Here is a 24,020-nt window from a genome sequence, read left to right on the forward strand (position 1 = left end):
TATTTGAAGGTTCTGTGCATTGACTATTGATGAAATTAAAAAAAAATACTAATAAGGATGTTATATTATTAATAATCCAACACATCCTAAGACATTAACTATTTTTAATTCATCTATTACATGAACACTGATTGGGAGACATAAGGGCACAGTTTCCTACACCGTGGTCCAACGCTGAGATGATTCTTGCCTAACAGTTATTTTTGTAAACTATAAATATGTAATGCATACTGAAGTGTGCGCACTTAGACTTTGTGAAAAAATCCAATACAACATTTGTACTCACACTGTTACCTACAGGGGGGAACAATAACCGGTGTCCCATGTGCATGTCTTCAAGAAAAATGCATTAAGAACCCTAAATCGCGTCCGTAAACGCACAGATTCTCAAACATATAATACCTGTAAAGCAGCAGGGTGACGATGAACAATGAGTGTGTACATGCGCGCACACACACACACACACACAGAGAGGAATGTCATAACTAAACTTTGTTCTACCGAAAAGCCTTCAGAATAATGGCAAATCTTGTAAAGCAGAGGAATCATTACATACAAAACATCCTCTATGACACTGTTGAAAATAAAAAAAAAGGCACTTAGGTCTCGATGTCAGCACGGTAAATCTTAGATGATAGTTTACATACCAGAGACTCAAGGCATCAGAGGCACAATAAGGTCACTTTCTCAGTAGTTCATAGCAAATCTGATGTCCTGTACAGAAATGTGCTCATCAGGGAGGTACAGAGTGAGCAACCCAGCTTGCCTATTTGCTGCAGAAATCTTGTTCCAGAATACCATATTTACTTGTGAGGTGAAACTATCACAAAAATCTGTATTTCATGCTGTTTTTTTTTACTGGCATGAATAAGCCTCGGCGCATGGGACACATTCGCAAAAGGTCACGTGACCTCAGTACATTCACATGATAAGAAACTAAAAACATGAGCTGCAGGACAAGCACTGCGCCACTGCCCCTGCGCTTGGTTGTATTTATGCCAGCAATCTAAAGTAAGAACGTGTAAAACAGCAGGAAATACAAAGGTAAACGTGGGTCTACAGAGGTAGAACTTTTCTCATTTTCGTTGTCCGATGTGACATCGGAAGGCGTGATACTGGGTTTGGAAGTAAAGTGCTGTGGCTCTTTTGTTTGACCCAAATAACCCTCTCCCTCCTCGTGTTCCAATCTGAAATGTTCAGAGGCTTTGGTTCCTATTAAAGCCATGAGTACTGTGGTGCAGTAAAATACTCCATACCTTTGATAACATACCGTACCGTACTGCAGAGTAAAAAAAAAAAGGCACTAGTGTGTCACCAATACCCCAATTTTGGAAGATCAGCCTTTAAAAGTCTATGAACCAATGGCGAGGGCCAGGTACTGATGAGTTACATCCTGAACAAGTCCTGCTTGTTACTCTGTACCTAAATGCTCACTGCTCAGCGCCCAGACGTCCCGGTCAGCACTGCGTCTCTTTGCTGTTAATTTGCCTCTGCAGCCTGAAGCTCTGGGCCTCGTCACCGCGAGACATTCTGGCATGACGACCGTCCGTCAGGTCCTCAAATGAACGCGCCGCAGACCCTGACGGGGAGAAGTCCTCCTCCAGAATCTGTTCATCCACCGGGGAGTCACAGCTGGTGTCCTCCTGTATGGTGGCCATCCTTGAAGGCTCCATGGTGGGGATGGGAGGGCCCGGGAAGGTGGCCAGGATCGGTGGACTGCTGGCCTGAAGGGGTACCGATGCTGGGAAGCGTGGAGTGTTGGAGTTGGAGGAGGACGGCGGCTTGAAGATTCGCACAGATGCTGAATCCAGACTGCTGAAGAGCTCATTCTGCCCAGGGAAAGAAATGTGTGACACACACAGACTTCCACCAAAGTTAAAACACAGAAATCTCTCACTGTGGGCATGAGCCTTCTGTTTTACATCTACAGATGATCCAGAATGCTGCAACACACATCCCCTTTACTGGCTCCTTACCACAAAATACGTTTCTAAATTGTTCATTTTTATTCTATTATTCTTCTAATCCTACAAAACACCAAATTCTATTTGCAATAAAAATCAAGAGTGGAAAAAGTAAGGTAACGAACTAGACTGTGGGAAATACTTACACTATGATAAAAGAGAGATTTGGTTTTCATCTCATACTGCTGATCAAGTTTCCGATCCTAAAAAAAAAAATAAAAAATTGTAATCAGGCATCTGAAAAGCAGATTTCAGTCGAATAGATCTGAATATGTAAACCTACCACACAGTGCACCAGAATGCTGAGAGGAATCCAGAAGAGAAGGGAGAAGACCAGCACAGAGCCCACAATGTTGTCCGCCAGGAACTTCTCTAAAGACCATAAGACAAAAAGAGCTGCTTCTCCAAATACCAAAATCAAGAAATAGAAACACATTTGTGATATTTTAGAACATGAAAACTCACTGAAAGTGCTGCTGTCGAGCTTATCAATGAAATCCCAAAGTCTCTCAATCACGTCCTGCACCTGCTTCATGCATTTACCCTGAAAGGTGTGATTAGGAATATTAAATGTCCCTTGAAATCTTGTTCTTAACTAGCAGATTTTCCCAAAAATATTCAATTCAAAACTACCAATCGGTCAACAATGAGACAAATGCTCAGCCTAGATGCCACATTCATGTCAGTGATGTTTCTTGCTGGGTATAGTGCCTTTACATAGCTATTATGACTATTATAACTTAATTATTATAATATGTATGTACAGATAATAAAATAGTCTATATATATATATGCAGTATATTTGCATAGTATGCCAAAATTTGCCTCAGCAACAGATACAATATGAAGTGTAGCATGTCTGCAAACATGTACTCACACTTCCATCACAATAGCCTACAAAGCAGGGCTTGCCCTTCCTCAGAAACAACGGGGAGTCTGTTTCATTCTTGTAAGGCCTGCAGACGCCTTTCTTATTTCGGCAGCACACCTTACAGGAGTTGTTTGGTTCTGCAGAAGAGAGAGAAAATTAGGCTACGGAGTAACTGCTGTAAATCTATACAATTTTACAATGTATACTATAAAATTTACAGAAATCTTATTTTTACTCTAAGGAATTTATGTTTGCACTTTGTACAGTGCTCTAACACAAGTAAATTATTGCTCAACTCAAACCATTACCCATACCGCTGCCCACACCTGTAGTAAATGTCAAGGAAAGAGAGTAGAACACTTTTAATGTCAGACTGTGAGTGGTTTTTATGCCTGTTGACATGCATCTCATACTGATGGGCTGTAGAGGGCGGTTTAGTAATCCTATCCAGAGGTCCCAGATTTGCTGAAACACTAGCTGCTTACCCCCGACTGTATACATAATCTTTTTAAGAGTTGCAGATAGTTCGGAAATCCATTCACACGTCCTTGGTCTACTTACATCTTTCCGCAAAAAAACAACTTTTTTGCCAACAGTAGGTAAAATCCTTATGTTAATACCATTGCATGTGTATTATCTTCACTGTCTCACCTCTACCCACTGTCAAGCCAGGCAGTAACATCTAATAAAATTGATTCTGATAATTTCATGTAAATTAAAAAGGTAGCAAATCAGGATGGATGGGTGGGTAGATGTGACACTAGCAACCTGTTCGCCCTTCTGGATACTCACCGCTGCAGGCGCACGATATGAGGTTTCTGACAGCCTCGCAGAATGGGACACACTCTCCATTCTTGCATTTGCCATTGTCCACGCATGTGTCATTGTCTGGTGCATTTTGGGGAGGCGGACACTCGCTGCTCATACCTTTAAGGGGTAAAATGGGAAGAATCATATAAAATTCAGTCTTCACACTGGAACCTCACTGTGAGGAACACAAAGCCGGTTAATGAGAAAGATGCTTATTCAGCGTACCAGTGCAGTATGACTTCCCTTTGCAGGTAGCACTGATTGGCTCCTGACACACCTTCCCCTCCTTTTCAAACATGCAGCCTTTACAGCAGGCGCTGTTCCTGTCACTGAGGCCGAGACACCAGACAAACACTGAACATTAATCACACATCGCCTTCCTGGTGTTGTGCTGCCATCTTGTGCCACACGGCGGCGCTGTACCTGCACTGTTTGTTGAGACGGAGCTTGCACTCCGCAGTGCAGCAGGGGTCATCGTTGAGGTGAAGCAGCCCCGGGTCGCACTCCTCGCCCTTCTCCACGCGAGAGTTCCCGCAAACGTTGCTGTTCCGCACGCGGAAGCAGGACGGCGCCTTGGACTTCAGGCGCCTGGCGATCGCAGTCTTGCTGCAGTTGGAGAAGAACTGTGGAGAGCGGGACACGGAGCAGGAACACGGAGCAGGATGAACAGGAACCAACTGGGGAAGCACATTTGAACTAATTGTGTTTCCTAGTGTTGCGGTTTAGACACTGAAATCTCTCCCAATTCCAGCAGTGCAAATGCGCCAAAAAGTTCATTCTTTTGCCAATAGTTATAAGAACTGTGCAAAAGCTTCAAAAAATTGGGACTAGTGGGACCTTTGTTGCTCAACAACAACAGGCACAATGGGCAAATAAATTCTGTAGTACCAAGTCCAGTCGAGATTAGATGAGATACAGACCTTGTTGTTGGTGTGGTCTCCGCTAACAGCGATTGGATACATGACGTATTTCCCTCCCTGTTCGTCACTCGGGGCGCAGCCGGGGACGTCGTCTGGGTCGTGCACGGCGCCGAAGTTGTGACCCAGCTCATGGGTGGTCACCAGGTCAGCTTCCTGCGGGCAGCGCACATGCAGAAGTGAGCCTTGGATGAAGCGGATCTGAATTGGACTCATTACAGAGAACGTGCCCCTCAAACTCGCCTTAGTCAGGATAGTTTTCCCATAATTCTTGGTGCTGGTCAGCCCTGTATTTAGGTACACCACTTTGCCATCATTTGCTGGACTTGACTCTAAAATATGCAACAGAAAAATTGCAGCATTTTTAAATTCTCACTAGAACTAAAAAAATAAAGTAAAGTAACTATATTGCTTCCGCTGGTAGGTTGCTAGGCAACTGTTGCCTATGAATGAACATTACTCGCTGGATGAATTGATTGTATTATTAGTATCAAGAATATATTTTTATGTCAGCGGATTCAGCTATGCTGCTGCGGCCATTGGCAGCAATAAGTGTTTATATTTACATTAATGGCATTTATCAGGCGCCCTTATCCAGCGTAACTTACTATCAGTAATTACAGGTACTTGCTAGCGGTACTTCCGACTAGTGCAAGGGGTCAGGAAACTAATCCACTAGCGAGTGAGTGGACGCAATTTCAAGGTCTCCAAAAGAGACCCTAAATCCATACAATTAGACAGTCAACTCTGTGTCAAGTCGGTGATATATGACGATACGATGCTTTAATTACAATACACTAATATGCTACAGATGGGTTTTAGGCGGACAAATCCTTTGAGATTCCCTCCTCTATGATGTCGTTCTCAGCAGGAGGCGGATTGAGTGTGTAGGAAACGGCAGGATGCTCACCCTCGGAACACAAGCCGCCGGGGAAGCCTGGACGAGAGGGGGCCACGAAGGCCAGCCCCAGGGTTCCCTCATCAAAGTCCTGGTAGGTGAAAAGGTGGGCCAGACACACCCGGGACGCGTTGTCTGCAACGTCTATGCTGAATTGCTGTGGTCAGAGTGAGAGGGGCGTGGCAAACTCTTAACTGTACGATGTTAATGGCACAATCTGCCCATAAAAAAGCAAGGTTTCTCACAATATTGTTTTTGTGCCAAGGACAATACTGGTCAGTAAACACCTTATCCTTCACTATGGTGACCATTACGCCCTGTGGTCGAAGGAGGGTCCCAGCCTTTCTCCCCCCACTCACCTCCAGCAGCCTTTTCACGTCCCACACATCTTTGCTCTTGTCAGGGCTCCCGAGCATATTGTAGTGAGCCTTCCCTGCCGGCACCAGAGTCGGCTCTTTGTTGATGATGATCTGAGGGAGACGGGTGAGATAAGGAAAGCTGGGTTTTAGCTGCCAGCAACATGGACAGACGCTGTCGCTTCAGGTACGCTCACCTGCTGAATCTGCACCCCGTAGCCTTTAAACTCGTTGTCCCAAGACGTGTTTCTGTAGATGTCGTCCACGCGATCGATCAGCTCGATCTGGGGTGAACAACACCATTTCATGAGACAGGAACTAAAGCCTTCAACAGAGAAAGTAGCCTAGTGGGTAAAACACTCGCCTACAAACCAGAAGACCCAGGTTCAAATCCCACTTACTACCATTGTGTCCCTGAGCAAGACACTTAACCCTAAGTTGCTCCAGGGGTCACTGTCCCTGTAACTACTGATTGTAAGTCGCTCTGGATAAGGGCGTCTGATAAATGCCGTAAATGTAAGAAAAGAACCGTCCTCACCAGGTAGTTGAGAGTGATGCTCTCCTCCTGTCGGCCCATTTCCCTGAAGAAGCGATAATCTGCCACCAGCAGCAGAGGACAGGTGTTGACACTGTGGTCGTGGACCTGCCGCGTCTCCCTCAGGTGACCTGCTGCATGTCACATTCGAGCTGCACCGTTATCCGGTCAACGAGCAAAGCCGCGTTACGCTCAGCAGACGCTTGTTTGTCACCTTCCTGCATCTATGACGTGGCTTTTGGTGATCGCGCCATCATCTTTACCGCCGATCTCATCAATTACCACTCACACACACACACACACACTTTAGCTTACACAACTCACACAATGTATTACACACGTACAAGCAGACGCCTCATTAACTGGGTCTGAATAATAGATAACGGTGATGAGGAGGAGATGATTAATTTAACAGACACATCGTGCCCAGTGAGCTAAATGCAGATGCCAAAAAAGAAAGTCTCCAGCTGCAATTCTCTACCAACACTGGACGGTACAACCAACCTAGCAACAGTAAAACAGCTTAACCTTTAACCCTTCTGGTCCATCTGACAGTATGGAACGCAGGTTTTTTTTTAAAAGAGGAACTAAGGAAATTCACCAGAGGGACAAAAGTAGAACACGGGCTTTTGCAAAGAGGAAGGTTACAACATCTCTGTTTCCTACATGGGTGTTGTCGGGAATAATTTGTCCCTGAATGCTGTACAATGTAAATGCACAAAACAGTTCATCTGCATAATTGTAAGAGTAAACTGCTGCCGTGGTAAGCGGCAAAAAGGACAGGACTTCTGATCTGCCTCACCTTCCTCCATTCCCTGGTCCTCGGTGTGGGAGGTTCGTATTGCCTCGGGCAGGAGGCTGACAGAGCTGGCGCTGATGTAGCCGCACACTTTGGGCGAGGCCAGCCGACTGGCGTTGCGGATGTCGGTGGAGCGGTAGATCAGGAGTCGGCCGTCGGGGTCCCCTTCGGTGAACCGCCACAGGGGCTGGACAGGGAGATGGCAGAAAAGCTTAATGAAAAACATAAAAAAGATGTGTGTGTGTGTGTGTGTGTGTGTTTGAATTAAAGGGAGTGGCGCCAGTGGTCGGTGCTAATCGGCCTAAAAGCCCCCTGACATTCATTAATAATGCAGCGTGACACATATGTCAGTGTGCGTCAGCTCATCAGCTTATTAACAATATAAGCCTAATGAATTCACTCACCACACAAGCACGCATACCGTTTTGCTGCACTAATATTAATGACAGCAAAGTGATGTTCATCACAATTTATAATTGACACGGCCGTTCAAAAACAATGGCCACAAAACCATATATTAGCAATATTACAGGACTTCTTTCAAATGATGATTGCAGCACAACAAAACCATATGTTTCATGATTCCTAACTCTTTTGGTGGAAAGTCCAGCCATGTCATGGGTAGGCAGCACGTGTGCCTCATCCATACCTCTATATTGTACTCAGCTTCATGGGTGAGAATGTGGGCGGAGAAGTCGTCGTCATTGATGTGAGCCTGCACCCGAGAATGCTCCTCCCCTGAGAATGACAGGCATTCTGATTAGGGTGTGAGAATGAGACCAGATTCATGCCTGCGTCAACACGTCAGTTACATATTTATATCACTGTAACTAAGGATGACGTGCGGTGGAGTGACATAGAAATCGCAAACTCATGATCTTAGGGTGCTTATTGCTCACACAGACGTGGTTCTGATAGCAGTGCAACTGATTTCATTAACGTCCATAAAATAAATATAAACCATTACATGGAGTTACTGTACTAATCTATTATGGCTGCCTTAACAGGTCATTAACAGGGCTCAACCAATCACATTTTAAGGTTTTTCATCTTCCCACTATTAACTCTCAAATAGCCCCTTCCTGAACAATCTATAGGCATAAAACAGACTAATAATTCTTATTAAACAGTGAACGTGGCAATAATCTCATTTGAATTGAGAAAAAAATTTATGATTGCATCATCTGTCATGTGTGACCACTGTGAAATATGAAAACGTTGAGTTTAACGTTGAGAATAATTACTCGCCTCCGACTTCCAAAATATTTGAAGCTATGATTCACCTGTTGCTAAGCAACATCATGGCATCATAGGTCACAAAGCAACAGATCTGATAAATTCATGATGAGGCTGGTTAATGCAATGTAATTAGACAAGGTGATAGTTAAAGATGGCCTATGGTGGTTTGGAGCCCCGCCCCTGCACATCCAGGACCCTCAACTGCAGTGTGGATTAAGCAGAGATTGAATGTCAGTGAGATTTAAATGCAGTTTAACGCTGATATCAGGCGTCCAATGTTTCGGCCAATCACAATGCAAATCTGTAACTAGCTCTAGAATTTAGTTCAGATATTAAAAAAATAAAAAAAGTCCTCACTAGTGCAAAACAAGCCTTGTGGGATTTCAAGGTGAAATTACCAATAACATGCCCAACAAAGAAGTTCTGTCTCTGCACGTTGAACGTCTCCTCCCTTCCATTTGCACCCACGACCACAGCCCTGAAATCCTCGGTGAACAGCTCGGTGTTGGTGGTCAGGTAGAGCCTGAAGTGCCTGAAAATGTCAAACGTGCAATAATGACAGGAAACAGATAACAGGAGGGGGGCCTAAGTGAACTGAAAGTGAAGTGATTGTCATTGTGATACTCAGCACAGCACACTGCTGACACAACGAAACGTGTCCTCTGTATTTATCCATCACCCTGGGTGAGCAGTGGGCAGCCATGACAGGCGTGTGGGGACGGTGGCACCTTGGCAGGTCGGGATTCGAACCGGCAACCTTCTGATTACGGGGCCGCTTCCTTGGGGCCAGGCTCCACCACTGCCCCCAAAGTGGACTTGAAGTGGATTTCTGGGGTCTCCCCCGACAGCTGGGGGTCCTGTTCGTTGTCTCGGCCCAGAATGCAGTGCGCGTCGTGCCACGCGTGTGAGGGCCCACCTGCGCAGGGCGCTGAAGGTCAGCAGCCGCTCCGTGTGGCTGCGCGTCCGGACGTCCCGCTTCCTCGCCGAGTGCTGCTGGAGGCCGGACACGGACAGCACCTCGAAGTCGGACAGCACGGAGCGCAGAGAGCCTGGGGGGCACAGACGGTCCAAACGAAGAAGACGAGGTTTTTTTTTTTTTTTTACCCGCATTCGGACGGAGAATACGCGCGTCGTTTCCCCGTTCAGTAAAAAAAAAAAAAAAAAACTCACCAAGTTCGGGGTCCTCGCCATCAGCCCGCGCCGCCTCGAAACCCTCCGTCCAAAGTATAAAAAGCAGCGGCAGCAGCAGCTCAAGCAGGACGCGTTTCATGGCGGCCGAGGCGCAGAGCTCCCGTCCCCGACCAGACATTACAGCGCGATGTCGGCCGGATTAATTCTTCGGATGGAAACGACATCTGGGCATAACGATGCGCCGCTCAAAAATAATAATAATAATAATAAAAACTTCCCCTTATCGCCGCAAAGCGCCCAGCGTAATCTGGCCGGAAACGAGTAAAAAAAAAAAAAGAAAAAGACGAGGCCTGGAGAGCGAAATATTTCCGTCTTAAAAAGCAGCGGAAAAGTGAAAAGCACCAGCCCGTCCACCCGGAAGTAGAGTTCTGGGTGCGAGGGTGGGGTGGGAGGGGGACCTGGTCACGTTGCGCGGGTTCTGGACGGCGCGTCGCCTGGCGTGACGATGCTCGTTCCTGGGGCGGCGCAGGACGTGGTTCTGCGGGAACTTCGTGTTGTAAACCGGGGTGGGGTGGGGTGGGGTAGGGTGGGTGGGGGGCGGGACGTGGCCCCGACTCGCGTGACTACTGTGCGGCGTCCGCTCGGTCTATTTATGACGATCACACTATTCGTCCCGATTAAGAAGCCGAGCTGCTGGGTGCGTGGATCGTTTTGTGCGTTTTTATTTACTTGTTTTTTTTACCCCGACATACGATCTACATTCTAATGCGGGGAAGGAATGCGTGGTTCACGTGTTTAAAATGTCTATTTATAGGAGGAACGGACCATGTGGTCCCAATCACCAAAAAAACAAAACAAAACAAAAAACTTAAGACTGGCCGATTTTCATAGACCATTTCATGTGTTTACGAAATCAGGCCAAAAGTTTGGATGTGTTATATTTCCATGACCATTTACGTTGGTAGATTCTCACTGAAGGCATCAAAACTATGAATGAACACATGTGGAGTTATGTACTTAACAAAAAAAAAAAAAAAAAAAAAAAAAAAGGTGAAATAACTGAAAAACATGTTTGTTTTATATTCTAGTTTCTTCAAAATAGCCGCCCTTTGCTCTGATTGCTGCTTTGCACACTCTTGGAATTCTTTCGATGAGCTTCAAGAGGTCGTCACCTGAAATTCAAATCGTGTCACATACATAGTAATACACGGTATGATATGCAGTGAAATGCTTTGGAATGGTTTTCCAACAGTCTTGGAGTTCCCAGAGGTGTTTAGCACTTGTTGGCCCCCTCTTGGTGAGAATCTACCAATGTAAAAGGTCATGAAAATAAAGAACACATTAAATGAGAAGGTGTGTCCAATCTTTTGGCCTGTACTGTATATTATCCTTGTAATAATAAAAAGTCTTCCAAACGTTAAAAGTAACAAATGACAAGTAACTCAAATAAATGGTTTATAAAATGTCATTTTATTCATGTTACATTGCTATTACGAAGGGCATTAACATTTTCACAAGGCTCTTGGGGACTACAATCAATGATTAGCAAAACACAAGTGGTCCGAATCTCTAGTGACAAGCACTGGACAAACTGTACACCCTCAACACATGTGCACAAACCCGCAAACAAAAAGTACTAGATCCAAAGTGAAACTCTGTGTATGCAGTATTGGCTCCCATTCCAGTGTACACTGAAAAAAAACAAGAAAAAAAAAAAAAAAAAGGCATGCAGTCATGTGATTTTTCATCATTTCACCATCCCACGCCCCCCCAACATCACTTGGTCTTGCACAAACCACGACCGTTTCAAATTTCAAGTCAACCTGACATGCTACAAAGTAACACACTGAAGTGAACATCACAAGAGGGAGGGTTTTATGGCCTTCACCGAGAACAGACCTGCTCATAATAACCAATGAAAAGCGCTCGCTTGGCAGAGAAAGGCTTGCTGGCTGGCTATTTGTAGTTCGACTATGGCCCAAGCAGCTCAGAAAGACAGATACCGCACAAGTTCTCAAGCAAACACAGGAATGGTCAAAAATTCTCACGATCCTGGGAAGTTTTTTTTTTTTTTTTTTTGCTTAAATCTACGGTTAGAACAGTGGTAAAAGGAGATCAAGGAGGACCGTATTGGCCAAAACATTTTTAAGCTAGCAGGCGCAACCCCACCCTTACATTGCCACAGTGCCACCCTGGGCGCCCTCGCCGTTTGCAGTTGGCATTTGAAAGTCACCATACAGTCTAGTCCATCAAAGTCAAAAACTGTGTTACTGATGTTACATAAAGATAGTAATACTTTTCTCCAGCAGACACTGCACTTACGGAAGGCCAGGACAAACACAAACCAAGGAATGGAGATGTTTTTTTTTTTTTCTTAACTTAATATTTTCCATTATACCAAAATCCAAGTGCCCCAAAACAAAAAATAAACATAATTTCCACACACAGCTCCTTGGTAATGATGGTTTACATGGCTAGAATGCATTGAATGAAGGAAGGAATGAATGTGTAAAAAGGTTTTTTTTTTTTTTTTTCTCCTTTGTTTTCTTTTTTCCGTATCGAAGGCTTTCCTCGTCTTAGTTTTCTCCATCTCCTCCTTCGCCTTCGTCAGCAGCACTGTCAGAGGTCCATAACTGCGGAGAGGTATTAACAATTAGGCTGTGCTCCATTACACACGACAAGCCACCCCTCGCTACGCACGGTACACCGCGGTTACTTACTGTGAGGTTGTCTCTCAGCAGCTGCATGATGAGCGTGCTGTCTTTGTACGAGTCTTCGTTCAGTGTATCGAGCTCAGCGATGGCTTCATCGAAAGCCTGCAAGGAGAATTGCACCATGTGAGATGGCATACGAGTGCGAAAGGGCCGCAGCGTTGCAAAGCCCATCTCCACAGGCTACTGGTTCTCCAAGCAAAATTCACTTGCCGTGTTTTTTTTTTTTTCCCTTCACAATTACCCAACAACACGCCGAACCGCACCTGTTTAGCCAGAGCGCAGGCCTGCTCCGGGGAGTTGAGGATCTCGTAGTAGAAGACTGAGAAGTTGAGGGCCAGGCCTAGGCGGATGGGGTGTGTAGGCTGCATCTCACGTTTGCTGATATCGAAGGCGTCCTGGTAGGCGGTCTGAGAGTTGGTTATCGTGTCTGTAGCCAAAAAAAAAAGGAGACTTTGGGGAAAAAACAAGCAGACACCAAAGATTGAATCCACAAGAGCAATTTCCAAAAAAAAAACAGAAGGAAAGACCTACCCCTGAAAGACCTAGCGAGTAGGCCTGACTCGCTGACTGACTGAGGTGTTTTTTAGGGCTTAAAATACCACTCGCCATATTTAGAGTCCAACCTCACTAAGCATGAATTTAAGTCCTCTAGTCTGCATCCTGCCCCAAGCAAAGATGTACCAGACAGGCTGGCAGACTTAGACGCACACTGGGACTTAAATAGTCTAGAGGTATTATGTGCAAGGTTAAAATCCAGACATGGGGGAAGGGGAAGAGAAGATTTACCCCCAGTAGAGTTATTACACACATTTTTGGTTTGTAGATTCATCTACTATCAATCCAATGAATTCAGCTGGCACATGAAGCTGCATGCGCCTCTTATTGCTGAATAAAAGAAATGAGCTATATATTTATATCAGGACATGATTCAGCAGACGGTCTGGGCCTATTTATGCAGTGAGCAGCACCGTACGCCCGGTCAGCCAAGTGGGTTTGGTGTTTGTTAGGACAGTGAACAGTGGCAGTCAGTTGTTCAACATTTATATACATCAATGCTGGCAGTGACAGTGGAAAAACAGAAAGACAGATTCAGACAGATATATGCTTACTGACGCACCCTTCTTGTCGTCTCCTGAGGCAACTTCGGCAAGATATCTGTAGTAATCTCCCTTCATCTTTAAATAGAAGACTTTGCTCTCGGGGTTCGTGGAGTTCTCAATCAAATATTTGCTCAAAAGTTCCTGCAGAAAACAAGGGGGAAATTAAAGCAATTTCACTCAAATTGTGCTAAAAGTTGGACCTTGAACAGAAACATTGTCCAGTATGAATATATGCTGCATATTAAAACAAAACCGTGGGCACTCTGCCAAGTGGCGGGATAGGCGCAGTCATGTTAGGGCAGAATAATGAGGGCGAAAGCTGAATGGGAAGGAAGGATTGTGTGGAATCGATCCTGAACACGCAGAGCACACGTCTACGTTCACGACGGTAAAGGTTCCGTAGTCAAGCAATTTACCCCCTCAAAACTCTCAATACTACAAAGTACACACATGAAACGTGCTTTTTTTTATAAATCAGAACACATAGATAACAACGAAGACCATGTAGAAAACATGCTAGCTTGAACGCATTTTCAGATGATCAAAGAAAACGCTACATGAAAACAGTGGTAATAAATGTTAACCAGGTACATGAATTACTGCATGTTACTGCAAAAAAATAAAATAAAAATGATAATAAAACCACCATTTGAGAGTTGCTACATATGAATGAAACTGTATGTGAGAATACAGTAGATTCATCATGAGGGGGCGTGTGCAGGAGGGAAAGAAGCAGGCTGGTCGGGCGGGATGATCAAGCAGTGGAGAAAGTGTAGGATGAAATCACCAGTTTAATCTGAGCCGCCCGTCGCAACGAGCTGAACTGAGATGACCCGAGTGTGTAGGGAGAGTGAGTGGCAGTGAGATCACATATGGTCAGGCCTTAATACCAGATTAGCAGCTTCTGCAGGGAGGTGGAGGACCAGCACAGCCTGCAGGGCGTGGGCAGACCAAAAGAAATCTGAGGTCTTATACAGCAGGATTTATTTTGTATAGAAAAAACATTTTATATTTGTATAAAAAAAAATAAAAAAAAACAATATTACACAATTTCAAAAACTTACAAATGTGCAAAACCATGGCACACAATGTACATTTAAAAGGATTTAACCTCTTATCTTTTTGTCACAATTCATTTTCCATATCCCAATTTTTCAATTCCTGCAATATAATGCAGCCCTAGTTGCAATCACCACTTCTACTGACCCAGATACTTTACAACAAGGAGGCCACGGAACTGAAATTCCCAATTAGAGAAGTAGTGGCATTTGATAAAAGGGGATTAACCGCAGAGGCTAAAGATGACAAAGATTACAGAATATTTCATCCAATGTATCATCAGAAGAACATAAAATAAAATGTACCTTTTCATACAGTGACATTAATGCAGGTTATTCTCCTGCAAATCATCCACGGCAAACCCCTGGAGATGGAATCTGAGATGGGTTTGTACTATGAGGGAGAGGGACTATGAGTCAGCAGACTCAAGTGAACTCTCAGTAAACAACAGAACATACTGTCTTTACCCACAGCAACTGTCATAGGTCGGGAGAAAGAAGTCTGTACACAGAAAAAGGGCTGGGCATCTTTCTGGTAAAAGTTAAAATCAAGATGGTTGTGTGGAGTACATCTCCAGTCCATTCGCATCTTGAATCAGGCCACCAGCAGTCACGGGCAAGGATTCAATCCACTTCTCTCCGACAACGTACATCTAACCACCAATCAGAATAACCGAGCCAAAAGGTGCTACACTGAGGTTCACACTGGACGGTCAATAATACAGCGTCAGGGCTCTAGATGAGCTTTTTGCATTGGTGCACCTAATAGCAAAGTTTAAGGGCACCAAATTATTAAATAACAATCTGGTTTAAGTTCTTTATTCGAAACACAATTCTACAAAGAAGGTAATTTACTGAAAATGCGTTGGTGCTTAAAGTGCTTCACTGAGCTGAAATTAAATTAAAAGAAAATCTAAACTAAAAGTGAAAGAGTTTTAAGGGCTTGAACTTGACCATCTCGGCCTGGTGAGCCGTTTGCTGCTGCCTGTTGCTGATAGGCCGCGGGGAGAGGGGACACTTGGCCAGTACATTTATCGTTGCATGTAATGTGTTTTATAGGTGCATTATACTTTTTCAGCATTTCATTTCTAGCATTTTGCATGGGCGCGGTAAATGAGCGGTTAGGCAATGTATCTTGATTAGCGTGAAAATGGATGCTGAGGTGGTGAAATGGAGGCCACTTCGAACTTTTTAGTTGCACTGAAAGAAACTGACCATGAAAAAAATCATAACCCACACGAAGCAGGTTGTCAATGTTGAACTTCAAAAAAACTGTACTTCTCGGCCTCGAGTCTAAATTTCCTGGCGACATACACTCCACCTTAGTTGGTTCAGGCTACTCACCTCTCTGTCTGACTGCAGCATGCATACAGGAATATCTAGACCAAGGTCAATCAGAGGCAGGCCCCGCCCTTCATGATGTCCGATTGGTGTAGAATACGATATGGGCTTTTAGAGTTACAGACCAAATTGGTCGGACTCTAGAGCCCAGAGTATGACATCGATCTATTCTATGTTAGCTTTAATTAAATATATAGATATATTACAGAGCCAGTTAAGTACATATTACATGGTTATGAATTGGAAAAACTTCACACAGCTCAGCTAAACTCGATATGATTGAAAAACATGGACTGTCTGCTATACACGTACTCTGTCTGGTTACCAGTGTAAATGCAGCTAGTTATCAGGGTAGCTGCCGGTTTGAACTTTAGTTTATAAACCATTTTCACTGAAATCAAATATACGGAGTAGAGAAGTATAACAAAAATCTGAAGGCATTGCATTTTAAATGGCCTTGACTGCCTGACTACATTAAAGCAGCGCCATCTAGTGGAGCTTCCTTATAGAAAACTTAATATTGAAAACTTCACAACATTGAGATCAAGATACTTCACTTACATTTCATAAATAAACATACCAGAAAAAAATGAATGATCCATTATGATTTTTTCTAAAAAAAAAAAAAAAAACTTTATAGAATATAGGAAAAGTGTTAAATGCTGTATGTGTGTTCGAAACATCAATTAGTCGCCTCCATTACTCAGCAGGATGTTTTACTTTGGGTCATTTCCTCGGCACAGCGCAGAGCTGGCCAACCCCCCCCCAAACTTGTTAATTATGTAGTTAATTTCCCTGCAGGGTATGGGCCTGCCTCAGCAGACATGAGAAAGGAACTACTGCTCATAAGATAAGAGCACATGACTGCTGAGGGAGCCAATCAAACACACCATAAACATTGGCATAAATTCTGCAGTGAAAGATGAGTGCAGCCAGGACGCACTTCCTCACCTAAGGATCTGAGCAACGGCCAGAGCTACTATCTTGGAAAGCTGAATTATTTACAATCGCCTCCTCATAAAGCAGCACTTAAAGAAAGGATCCCATATACAATGTCGCAGTTCTTTTACATTATTTTGCTAGTAACAACGTAGAAGGAGAAAGTAACTGCATTCAGGAGGGCATCAGGCTACTCTACCAGCGCATGCACACCAACACCGAACCACACCTACACAGCATCCTGCAACAACATCCTTTTCATCAAACCACAGAAGTCTAAAGCCACTCGCTCATACGGGTGACCCTGCAGAAGCCACCCGGGCCTGTGGACGTAGCCGGTCGTCTGAACAGAGAGAAATGGAGGGCCTAAATTACCATCCCATCACCTCTCAGCACTACGCAGCGGTAAGTAGGGCTTACGTGATGAGTCGGTGCGTCTCTAGCTGTCTTCCTGCCTACACGAGGCCGTGTGTTAGAGCAGAGGCTGAATTACGCCCCCTCCTCACACACCACACACATAGTAAGGATGCCTGAGAGTTCAGGGCAGATTAGCTGCAGAACAATGCAGCTGAGCTTCACATGAACGTGTCCTTCAGCCCCTCAGACAAGCGGCACTGGCGTCCTATTTAAAGCTCACAATTCACGCATGTCCCCAACAACGTGGTCCATTACAATGGAACATAGCAGACGTTACCCGAGTAACCTCTCCAAAAACCCGCTGCATCAGGCGGCCACAGGCTGTGACGGAAACAACCAAGAGGTTAACCTGCCCCCAACACACACACACACACACACACACACCTTTCATCAGTATTACAGGCCACAAATCTAGAGCGTATGAAGATGGAACCTGTAAATCAGGCATACATGTCCATATGCGCCCCCTGAACTGACAGAATTAGGGGCACGTGTTCCGTAACGGTCTCATAATGAATATGGCAAATTGACGGCTGTGACATTCGGAATAAAAACTTCCAACAAGGTTCCAAAAAAATTAAATAAATAAAAGATTGAATATCAGGCATGGTGGTTTTTAACGTTTCACTACAGCTGTGCCAAATCGTTAAAAAAAAGAAGACAAAAAAAAAAAAAAAGAAGCAAATAGCCGTGGCTGGTGTTCATCAGCGCGCTGTCAGGAGCTGAGAAATCCCTCCCTAAGGAACAATTAGCAACTTCAGAATGAGTATTAACTGAATCAGAGCGGAGAAGAAGTGTTTTTGCTGCAGGGCACACAGCTCAGTTTGTTCAGCCTCATTTGGCGTGGAATTTAAGCAGACAATGCAACATTTGGGGCATAAATATTGGTTTCTTCCCGGCATCGTCCGCACTGTTCCGTAAAAATGGGAATTACCAGCATGCTGATTACGGGCTGTGTGGTTTGCGCTTGTAGGACTGCACACTGGTCATCAGATTAATATCAAAAGGAGCACCCCTGCATACACCCTATAAACGAAGTGCTGACACGGGACACATCCCCACCTCTGGGAAATGAGGGAGGGAGGGAGGGAGGGGTAAATGCAGTTTTCCAGGCTACGCATATTGATCGAGCAGTTCGGGTGGCAGACCGTGCCTCTGCACTGCTGCCCCAGGAAATCAATTCCTGCAGCTCTCCTGCACACTTTCCGATAAGCATCAAGCCATTAACGCTGAAGTGTCAAAGTCCACAAATGGCGCGCCCTCGCCCTCTTCCAATTCTGCCCCTCCCACAAGCACCTACACACCATTAAAAGGTAGACCTGCGCTCAACATTCAGGATTCGGAGTTGCACTATATGCATTCTCTCGTGATTTACGTATAATACGCAGTGCCAATGCAATACTAACACATAAAATGTAAAACATAACCATGACCTAGCTGCCTAAGCCACAAATTGAAATTAAAACGCCAGTTATGAGTATGCATAACAGAGCGCGGTGTTAAGGACCACTAATAGTTTTACCAAAAACTGATGGCGACGCACTTATGAAACGCAAGTAAGATTTTACGTTTGGTCGAGAGAATTGCATAAGAACGCCAGGACTCGTTCTCCTTACTATTAATACTTGGACCTGACCCCGTTCGCAGCATGCATGAAGCCTGGAGCAGGAGATATTTTTACTCGTCGCACAATCGGCCTCTGATTCCAAGCACGCACGGTTCGGTGGATCCGCGTGGTTTATAATATCGCGCACAGCAGATATCAAGATATCAGATATTTTCGGGTTAAAGGTGAAACGGAGGAAGGGGGGGAAAAAATGTAAAAAAACGCCGCCACCTCACCAGCACATCGTTGCAGATCTCTCTCAGCTCGGCCTCCACCTTCTCCCGGTACTCCTTCACCATCTGGAGCTTCTTGTCGCTGCCCTCGGTCTTCTGCTCGATGCTGGAGATGACCCTCCAGGCGGACCGCCGCGCGCCCACCACGTTCTTGTAGGCGACCGACAGCAGGTTCCGCTCCTCGTTGGACAGCTCGGCGCCGCGCTCCGTCACCTCCTTCATGGACGCGGCCATGTCGTCGTAGCGCTCGGCCTGCTCGGCCAGCTTGGCTTTCTGAATGAGCTCCGTCCGATCCATCTTCGCCTCGTACCTCGGATCGTAAATCCCGAAATGAGGGGGGGGTTTCCGGTCAGTCCGAGAGGAGGGGGCGAGGGGAAAACGTGGGAAAAGGTGTGCAGAGCGAGGGGGGCGTAGAAGGCGTACTGACGGGGGGGTGAAGAGCGAGATCCCCGGAGCACCTGGTAAAAAAAGATGAACTCGATAAGATCGCGGAATCCAATTAAACCAGTCGGACGGGCCAGTTCGCCCAGTTAGCGGGACATGGCAATTTAAATCATTTTAAGTATCGACAATCAATTAATTGTCGATACGAATATATAAAATGCACAGGTGCGTCCACAAATCTATCTACCAATTTTCTACCGCTTCATTTTAAACAATACAAAGGTCGCGGACACGAACAGGTATATTTTGCAATTCCACTCTACGTAAATACCTTGGTGATCGGGTAAAATTGTTAAAATTAACCTGTCGCGATTTGTACATTATCCACGGCGCTTGATATAGCGGTCTATTGCAAAATAAAATTGTTAAAAACGCCTCGCCCACGTCGTTTTAACATGTTACTCCCATGTTTCCCGAGGACTGACAAATTGCGATACGTTCGAAATAAGAACTTGATGAAATAAGAAAGGAGGAGAGTGCAGCGCATCCTCCGGCGAAGTAACGTTAACGCTTTAATGCAAATGTCTTGCTAGTTAGCCGGTTAGCAAGCGATTAAAACACTTTCAGGTGAAAATTGAATTATATTCAGACACCTCTGTTTTCCTATTTGCCGGACTACCCTTGAATGTATAACAAACGGTATCGTGGACAGATTAAAATTACAATAAAAAAAAAGGAAATATTTTGCCAACCTTACAGCGGCTTCGTCCTGCGACTCCAAGTAGGCTAGATCCGCTTTGAGGTGGGAGAGAAAAGGTTCTCGTCACCCTCAACCGAACATGGCGAAAAGGGGCGTGTCGGCGAGCGCCGACGGGCCAATGACGTGGCGGTTATGCGCCCGTTGGGCGGTCGCGTCTCCTCACGTCGACCAATAGAAGTCTAGCTTGGGGAACGAGGGCGGGGTTAATGTGGATTTGTTCAATAGGCCAAGAGGCTGGGGCTGAGGCCACGGGGTTTCCTCCAATTAGAGCAAGGGAGTAGACGTCACCATTGCCATGGATATCCTCATCATCCTGCACTCGTGCTGGCCAGGGCGGCGGTCGCGAGTGAGAAGATATGTTTCTGGGCTACACAGCACGTTTAAAGGATAAATCATTATGCCGCTTTCATAGCACATTTTGATGAACGTTTGATGGACGTTTAATTGCACATGCGCGTACGGCCCTATGTGGAGTCTCCCTAGTGTGGCACGTTTGTTTTTACGTGACTATGACTCGGTCGAGAACGGTTTAGCTCTTGTTCAAAGGCAAAAAGCATGGCAAAGCACTCAGCCCTTCTCCTGCGCAAGGCAAGTCACGACTGCCCCTCTTGAGAACGTTGTGCCCATGTCTTTGTCTGTGTTTTCACGTCTATGCGAGAAAAAGGAGGCGGGGGGGGGGGGGGGGGGGGGATTGTTACAAAAAGCATAAACAAGGTTTCACCTTCTCAGAAACAAAGCAAGCTTCGTGAGAATTGTCGACTGACAGGCCTGGCCAGGAGACCTCGGGCCTGTCCGTGCGGTCCTTCTGTCAATGAAAATCATCAAAATTTTAACCACATAAACATCATACATATCTCATCAGATAGGATCGTATGATGCTTTATTAGTACCACAAGTGGGACATTTAGATTGTCATTGCAGAAAGTGGACAGCACTAGATAAGAGCAGGAAAAAAACAATAGCACAGACAAAATGTCGACTGAATAATCTAAAAATATCATCTTTTAGCTCACTAAAACATTTCTTTGTACATTTTTTAAAAATATTTTGCATTATGCCCTCTCATGTATTATGGCAATGTATTGAATGTGTTTGTTACTGGTCAGAACCAGCTAAGAAGTCTTTGGGTACTCGTGGTCACTAATGGCTAATCACATTCCAGTATTGATTGTCATCTCTTTGTTCAGTGGCTTCTCTCCACACCAGTGTGCACTACTTGTGACTCTCTTGTCAGTTCATTGTGAATCAAGATGAAATATGTAGAGAATCATCAATATACTACTGATCATATGTTCAACGCTCAATAAAAACATTTAATCTGCGAATCTGGCATGAAAAAAGAAATTACATGGACGTTACAATAATGTAAAACAACCAAATAAACAAGTGTATACCCCTATAATAAAATAAAAATAATATCAATAATATTGATTAACTTAGGACAGGTGAAACAGGAGTGTTAACTGCTCAGCTTTTCTTTATTTGGTGAGATGGTGAGTTGATCTTCTGTGTGTTGGTGCTATTGTACACAATGTGCAACAAAAAGTAAATCTTACATTAGTCTCCTTCATTAGTTTCAGATTTTGAAATGTTGTAATGATGTAAGATGGTCAGTTAAAGTCCTTATAGTGGAATGATTGTCTTTAGTCTAAAACAATGACAAACCGTGCTGAAACATCACATAAACGGTCATAACTGTGAAACATTATATACTTTGCAAATATATTCTAAATCAAGTGTCAAAAAACACCCCATTCCCTTAAAGGTCATATTTTACTTGAAAACCATTTGAATCTAATCTCATTCATTAGACTAGAAAATTAACTTTCATTCATTTAGTCACAAAACACTACCATCTCAGTCCTGCTTATCCAGTCCAGAGTTATAGTCACAATCAGAAAGCTGTTCTAGGGTCATCAGTTCACAATTTTCACACTCTACAAACAAGGCAGCTTAAAATATCGTTTCAAATAGTCCATGCAATGTGCATCGGTAATTGGAGCTCTGCGCTGAGCCGAGTCAGCATTGTGACCCGCTGAGTTTAATATTACACACAGATCATGTCTTCAGTCACTTTGAATATGGGAGTACCTGTGCACTCTCATTTCAGAGGTGTAATTACTGAGCCGATTGCAGGAGAAGAGAACAAGCTGGGAAAAAGTAAAAGTGATGAGCTTGGTTGGGGGGAAATAGAGAAGATGGAAATAGATGCCATGTTCCACTTGAAATAAAGTGCTGATATTCTGTCTGCATGGCTGATTTGACATTGAGAAGAAGGGTTAATTGTCCAGAATGAGAAATGTAGGATGTTTATGGACCCCACCCTTTTTAAACTTTATAAGTGAAAAAGTGAAAGTGAAACACAGCACAGCACACAATGACACAACGAAATGTGTCCTCTGTATTTAACCATCACCCTTGGTGAGCAGTGGGCAGCCATGACAGGCGCCCAGGGAGTGGTGTGTGGGGATGGTACTTTGCTCAGTGGCACCTTGGCGGATCAGGATTCGAAAGGGCAACCTTCTGATTACTGGGCCTTTCCTTACCGCTAGGCCACCACTGCCCCAATTATAATAACATGAATAAAACACATTGAATGGGTGATATATATTTTTACACATGCACCAATTTCCCTTTTATAGTGTTTTTTTTTCCATCATATTCAAATATTTGCATGTACATGGAACCAGACAAATCATTTCCATCTATACACTGTAAGCCAGCAATTTGAATCTGACATACCTGTAAATTATGTCAGACCAGTAATTTCACTATTGTAGGCATTTTAAATGAGCCCACTTTGGCTTACAGCTGACCTAGCACTATTAAAATGCTAAAATATTGGAAATGCAAATAATGACATACAAGCGAAAAGGGTCACGTGTTCCTCCTCTCCAGGATACAGATAATCAGCGTGAGGTCATTATTTGTTTTCATCTGTTTGTTTCTGTAAATCTCGAAGACTCTCACCACATGCTATGTCCGTTATGATGCTTCAGAAAATCGTTTGGAGGATCCCTGAGTATAACACTGTTAAGGATCGGGCTAGGGACAGGATATCAGATTGTCAGTGTCATACACACACGTGATATCTGACAGCCTCTAGTGCACAGCGAAGCCATGTGGACGCTGCAAACTGCCAGCCTGTGAGCATAGCCGACGACTTCCAAAGAGGAACGACACTCGCGCCCATCCTTCTCCCGTTCCCACCCATGAACCGGATCACGCCGGGAGTGTTGCGTAATAGTTTCTGAGTGTGTCTGTGTGTGGGGAGGATGGGAAGGAGGATGAAACCTGCCTGGAGACAGGACTTACCAAGTCCCGCCAGTCACCACCTTGCCTTGACCACTCCTTCATGTTTCCCTTGCCCTTCCCCTCCCTCCCTCTTTTTCTTCTTCTCTACACGCCCATCCTGTTTTATCCCTGTCTCTCTCGCATTACTGTGGTGGAGGGGGGAAGGCTGAAGTGAAAAGAGAAGACATGTCAGGAGTCTATCTATTATTTATTCCAGGAAGAGTGAGCGAATGTGGATTTCAGTGTGGAACATTATAATACAACGTAATAAAAAATGTGCAAATTCAAAGATTATGTCTTCACAGAAAGCAACCAGGCAGACATCATACTGAATACTGGTGCATGCATTATTTTATTAAATGTATTTTCAAGTATGCATCTTTGGAGCAAATAACCTCCACAATTACATGAAACGTAGCCTCTTCAATTAGCCAGTACAGTACACCCCTCGATCCAGCAGTGAGTGCTAGACCTCAGTAACCTTAACAACCTTTGGTGTATGTACAGTATAATGTGCTCCACTTGTATTTTCATGTAGACCCAAACCTTAAGACGAGGTTCATGAGGAATGGTGACATAATACATTTACATTTACATTTACGGCATTTGGCAGACGCCCTTATCCAGAGCGACACAACGTGCTTTCAAGTTACC

At 44.5% G+C, this 24,020-nt stretch overlaps 2 protein-coding genes across 3 annotated transcripts; both read right to left on the bottom strand.

The window, feature by feature from the left end:
- Positions 1–86: 86 nt before the first annotated feature.
- adam17b (ADAM metallopeptidase domain 17b) lies at positions 87–10,058 on the bottom strand. 2 transcript variants are annotated; one of them, XM_029002021.1, is made up of 19 exons: positions 9,560–10,058; positions 9,306–9,438; positions 8,788–8,921; positions 7,800–7,888; positions 7,154–7,337; positions 6,355–6,482; positions 6,014–6,100; positions 5,820–5,930; positions 5,473–5,617; positions 4,806–4,894; positions 4,566–4,718; positions 4,069–4,268; positions 3,871–3,974; positions 3,628–3,762; positions 2,842–2,972; positions 2,430–2,508; positions 2,248–2,336; positions 2,111–2,167; positions 87–1,829 (listed from the first exon to the last, which is right to left on the bottom strand). In XM_029002021.1, exons 1-19 carry the CDS (start codon positions 9,696–9,698, stop codon positions 1,458–1,460), a joined length of 2,559 nt encoding a protein of 852 aa, XP_028857854.1. In that variant the 5' UTR covers positions 9,699–10,058; the 3' UTR covers positions 87–1,457. The 2 variants fall into 2 exon arrangements, with proteins under 2 accessions (XP_028857854.1, XP_028857853.1); XM_029002020.1 differs by having other exon boundaries at positions 6,355–6,485.
- A 911-nt stretch (positions 10,059–10,969) lies between these two features.
- LOC114802898 (14-3-3 protein beta/alpha-A-like) lies at positions 10,970–20,172 on the bottom strand. The gene is made up of 6 exons (XM_029002033.1): positions 20,065–20,172; positions 18,932–19,386; positions 13,352–13,475; positions 12,498–12,661; positions 12,241–12,336; positions 10,970–12,153 (listed from the first exon to the last, which is right to left on the bottom strand). Exons 2-6 carry the CDS (start codon positions 19,223–19,225, stop codon positions 12,097–12,099), a joined length of 735 nt encoding a protein of 244 aa, XP_028857866.1. The 5' UTR covers positions 19,226–19,386; positions 20,065–20,172; the 3' UTR covers positions 10,970–12,096.
- Between the last annotated feature and the right edge of the window lie 3,848 nt (positions 20,173–24,020).

The sequence above is a fragment of the Denticeps clupeoides genome, chromosome 14 (genome assembly GCF_900700375.1).
Source record: "Denticeps clupeoides chromosome 14, fDenClu1.1, whole genome shotgun sequence".
NCBI classification, from domain to species: domain Eukaryota; kingdom Metazoa; phylum Chordata; class Actinopteri; order Clupeiformes; family Denticipitidae; genus Denticeps; species Denticeps clupeoides.

Coding starts and splice junctions, on each gene's coding strand:
- LOC114802898 (XM_029002033.1), bottom strand. CDS start 19,225: ATGGATCGGACGGAGCTCATTCAGAAAGCCAAGCTGGCCGAGCAGGCC. Junction 12,337..12,497: donor CCTGCGCTCTGGCTAAACAG/GTGCGGTTCGGC, acceptor TTCTCCTTGCAG/GCTTTCGATGAAGCCATCGC. Junction 12,154..12,240: donor TGCTGAGAGACAACCTCACA/GTAAGTAACCGC, acceptor ACCTCTCCGCAG/TTATGGACCTCTGACAGTGC.
- adam17b (XM_029002020.1), bottom strand. CDS start 9,698: ATGTCTGGTCGGGGACGGGAGCTCTGCGCCTCGGCCGCCATGAAACGC. Junction 5,618..5,819: donor ACGTGAAAAGGCTGCTGGAG/GTGAGTGGGGGG, acceptor CTCTGACCACAG/CAATTCAGCATAGACGTTGC. Junction 2,973..3,627: donor CATATCGTGCGCCTGCAGCG/GTGAGTATCCAG, acceptor TCTCTTCTGCAG/AACCAAACAACTCCTGTAAG.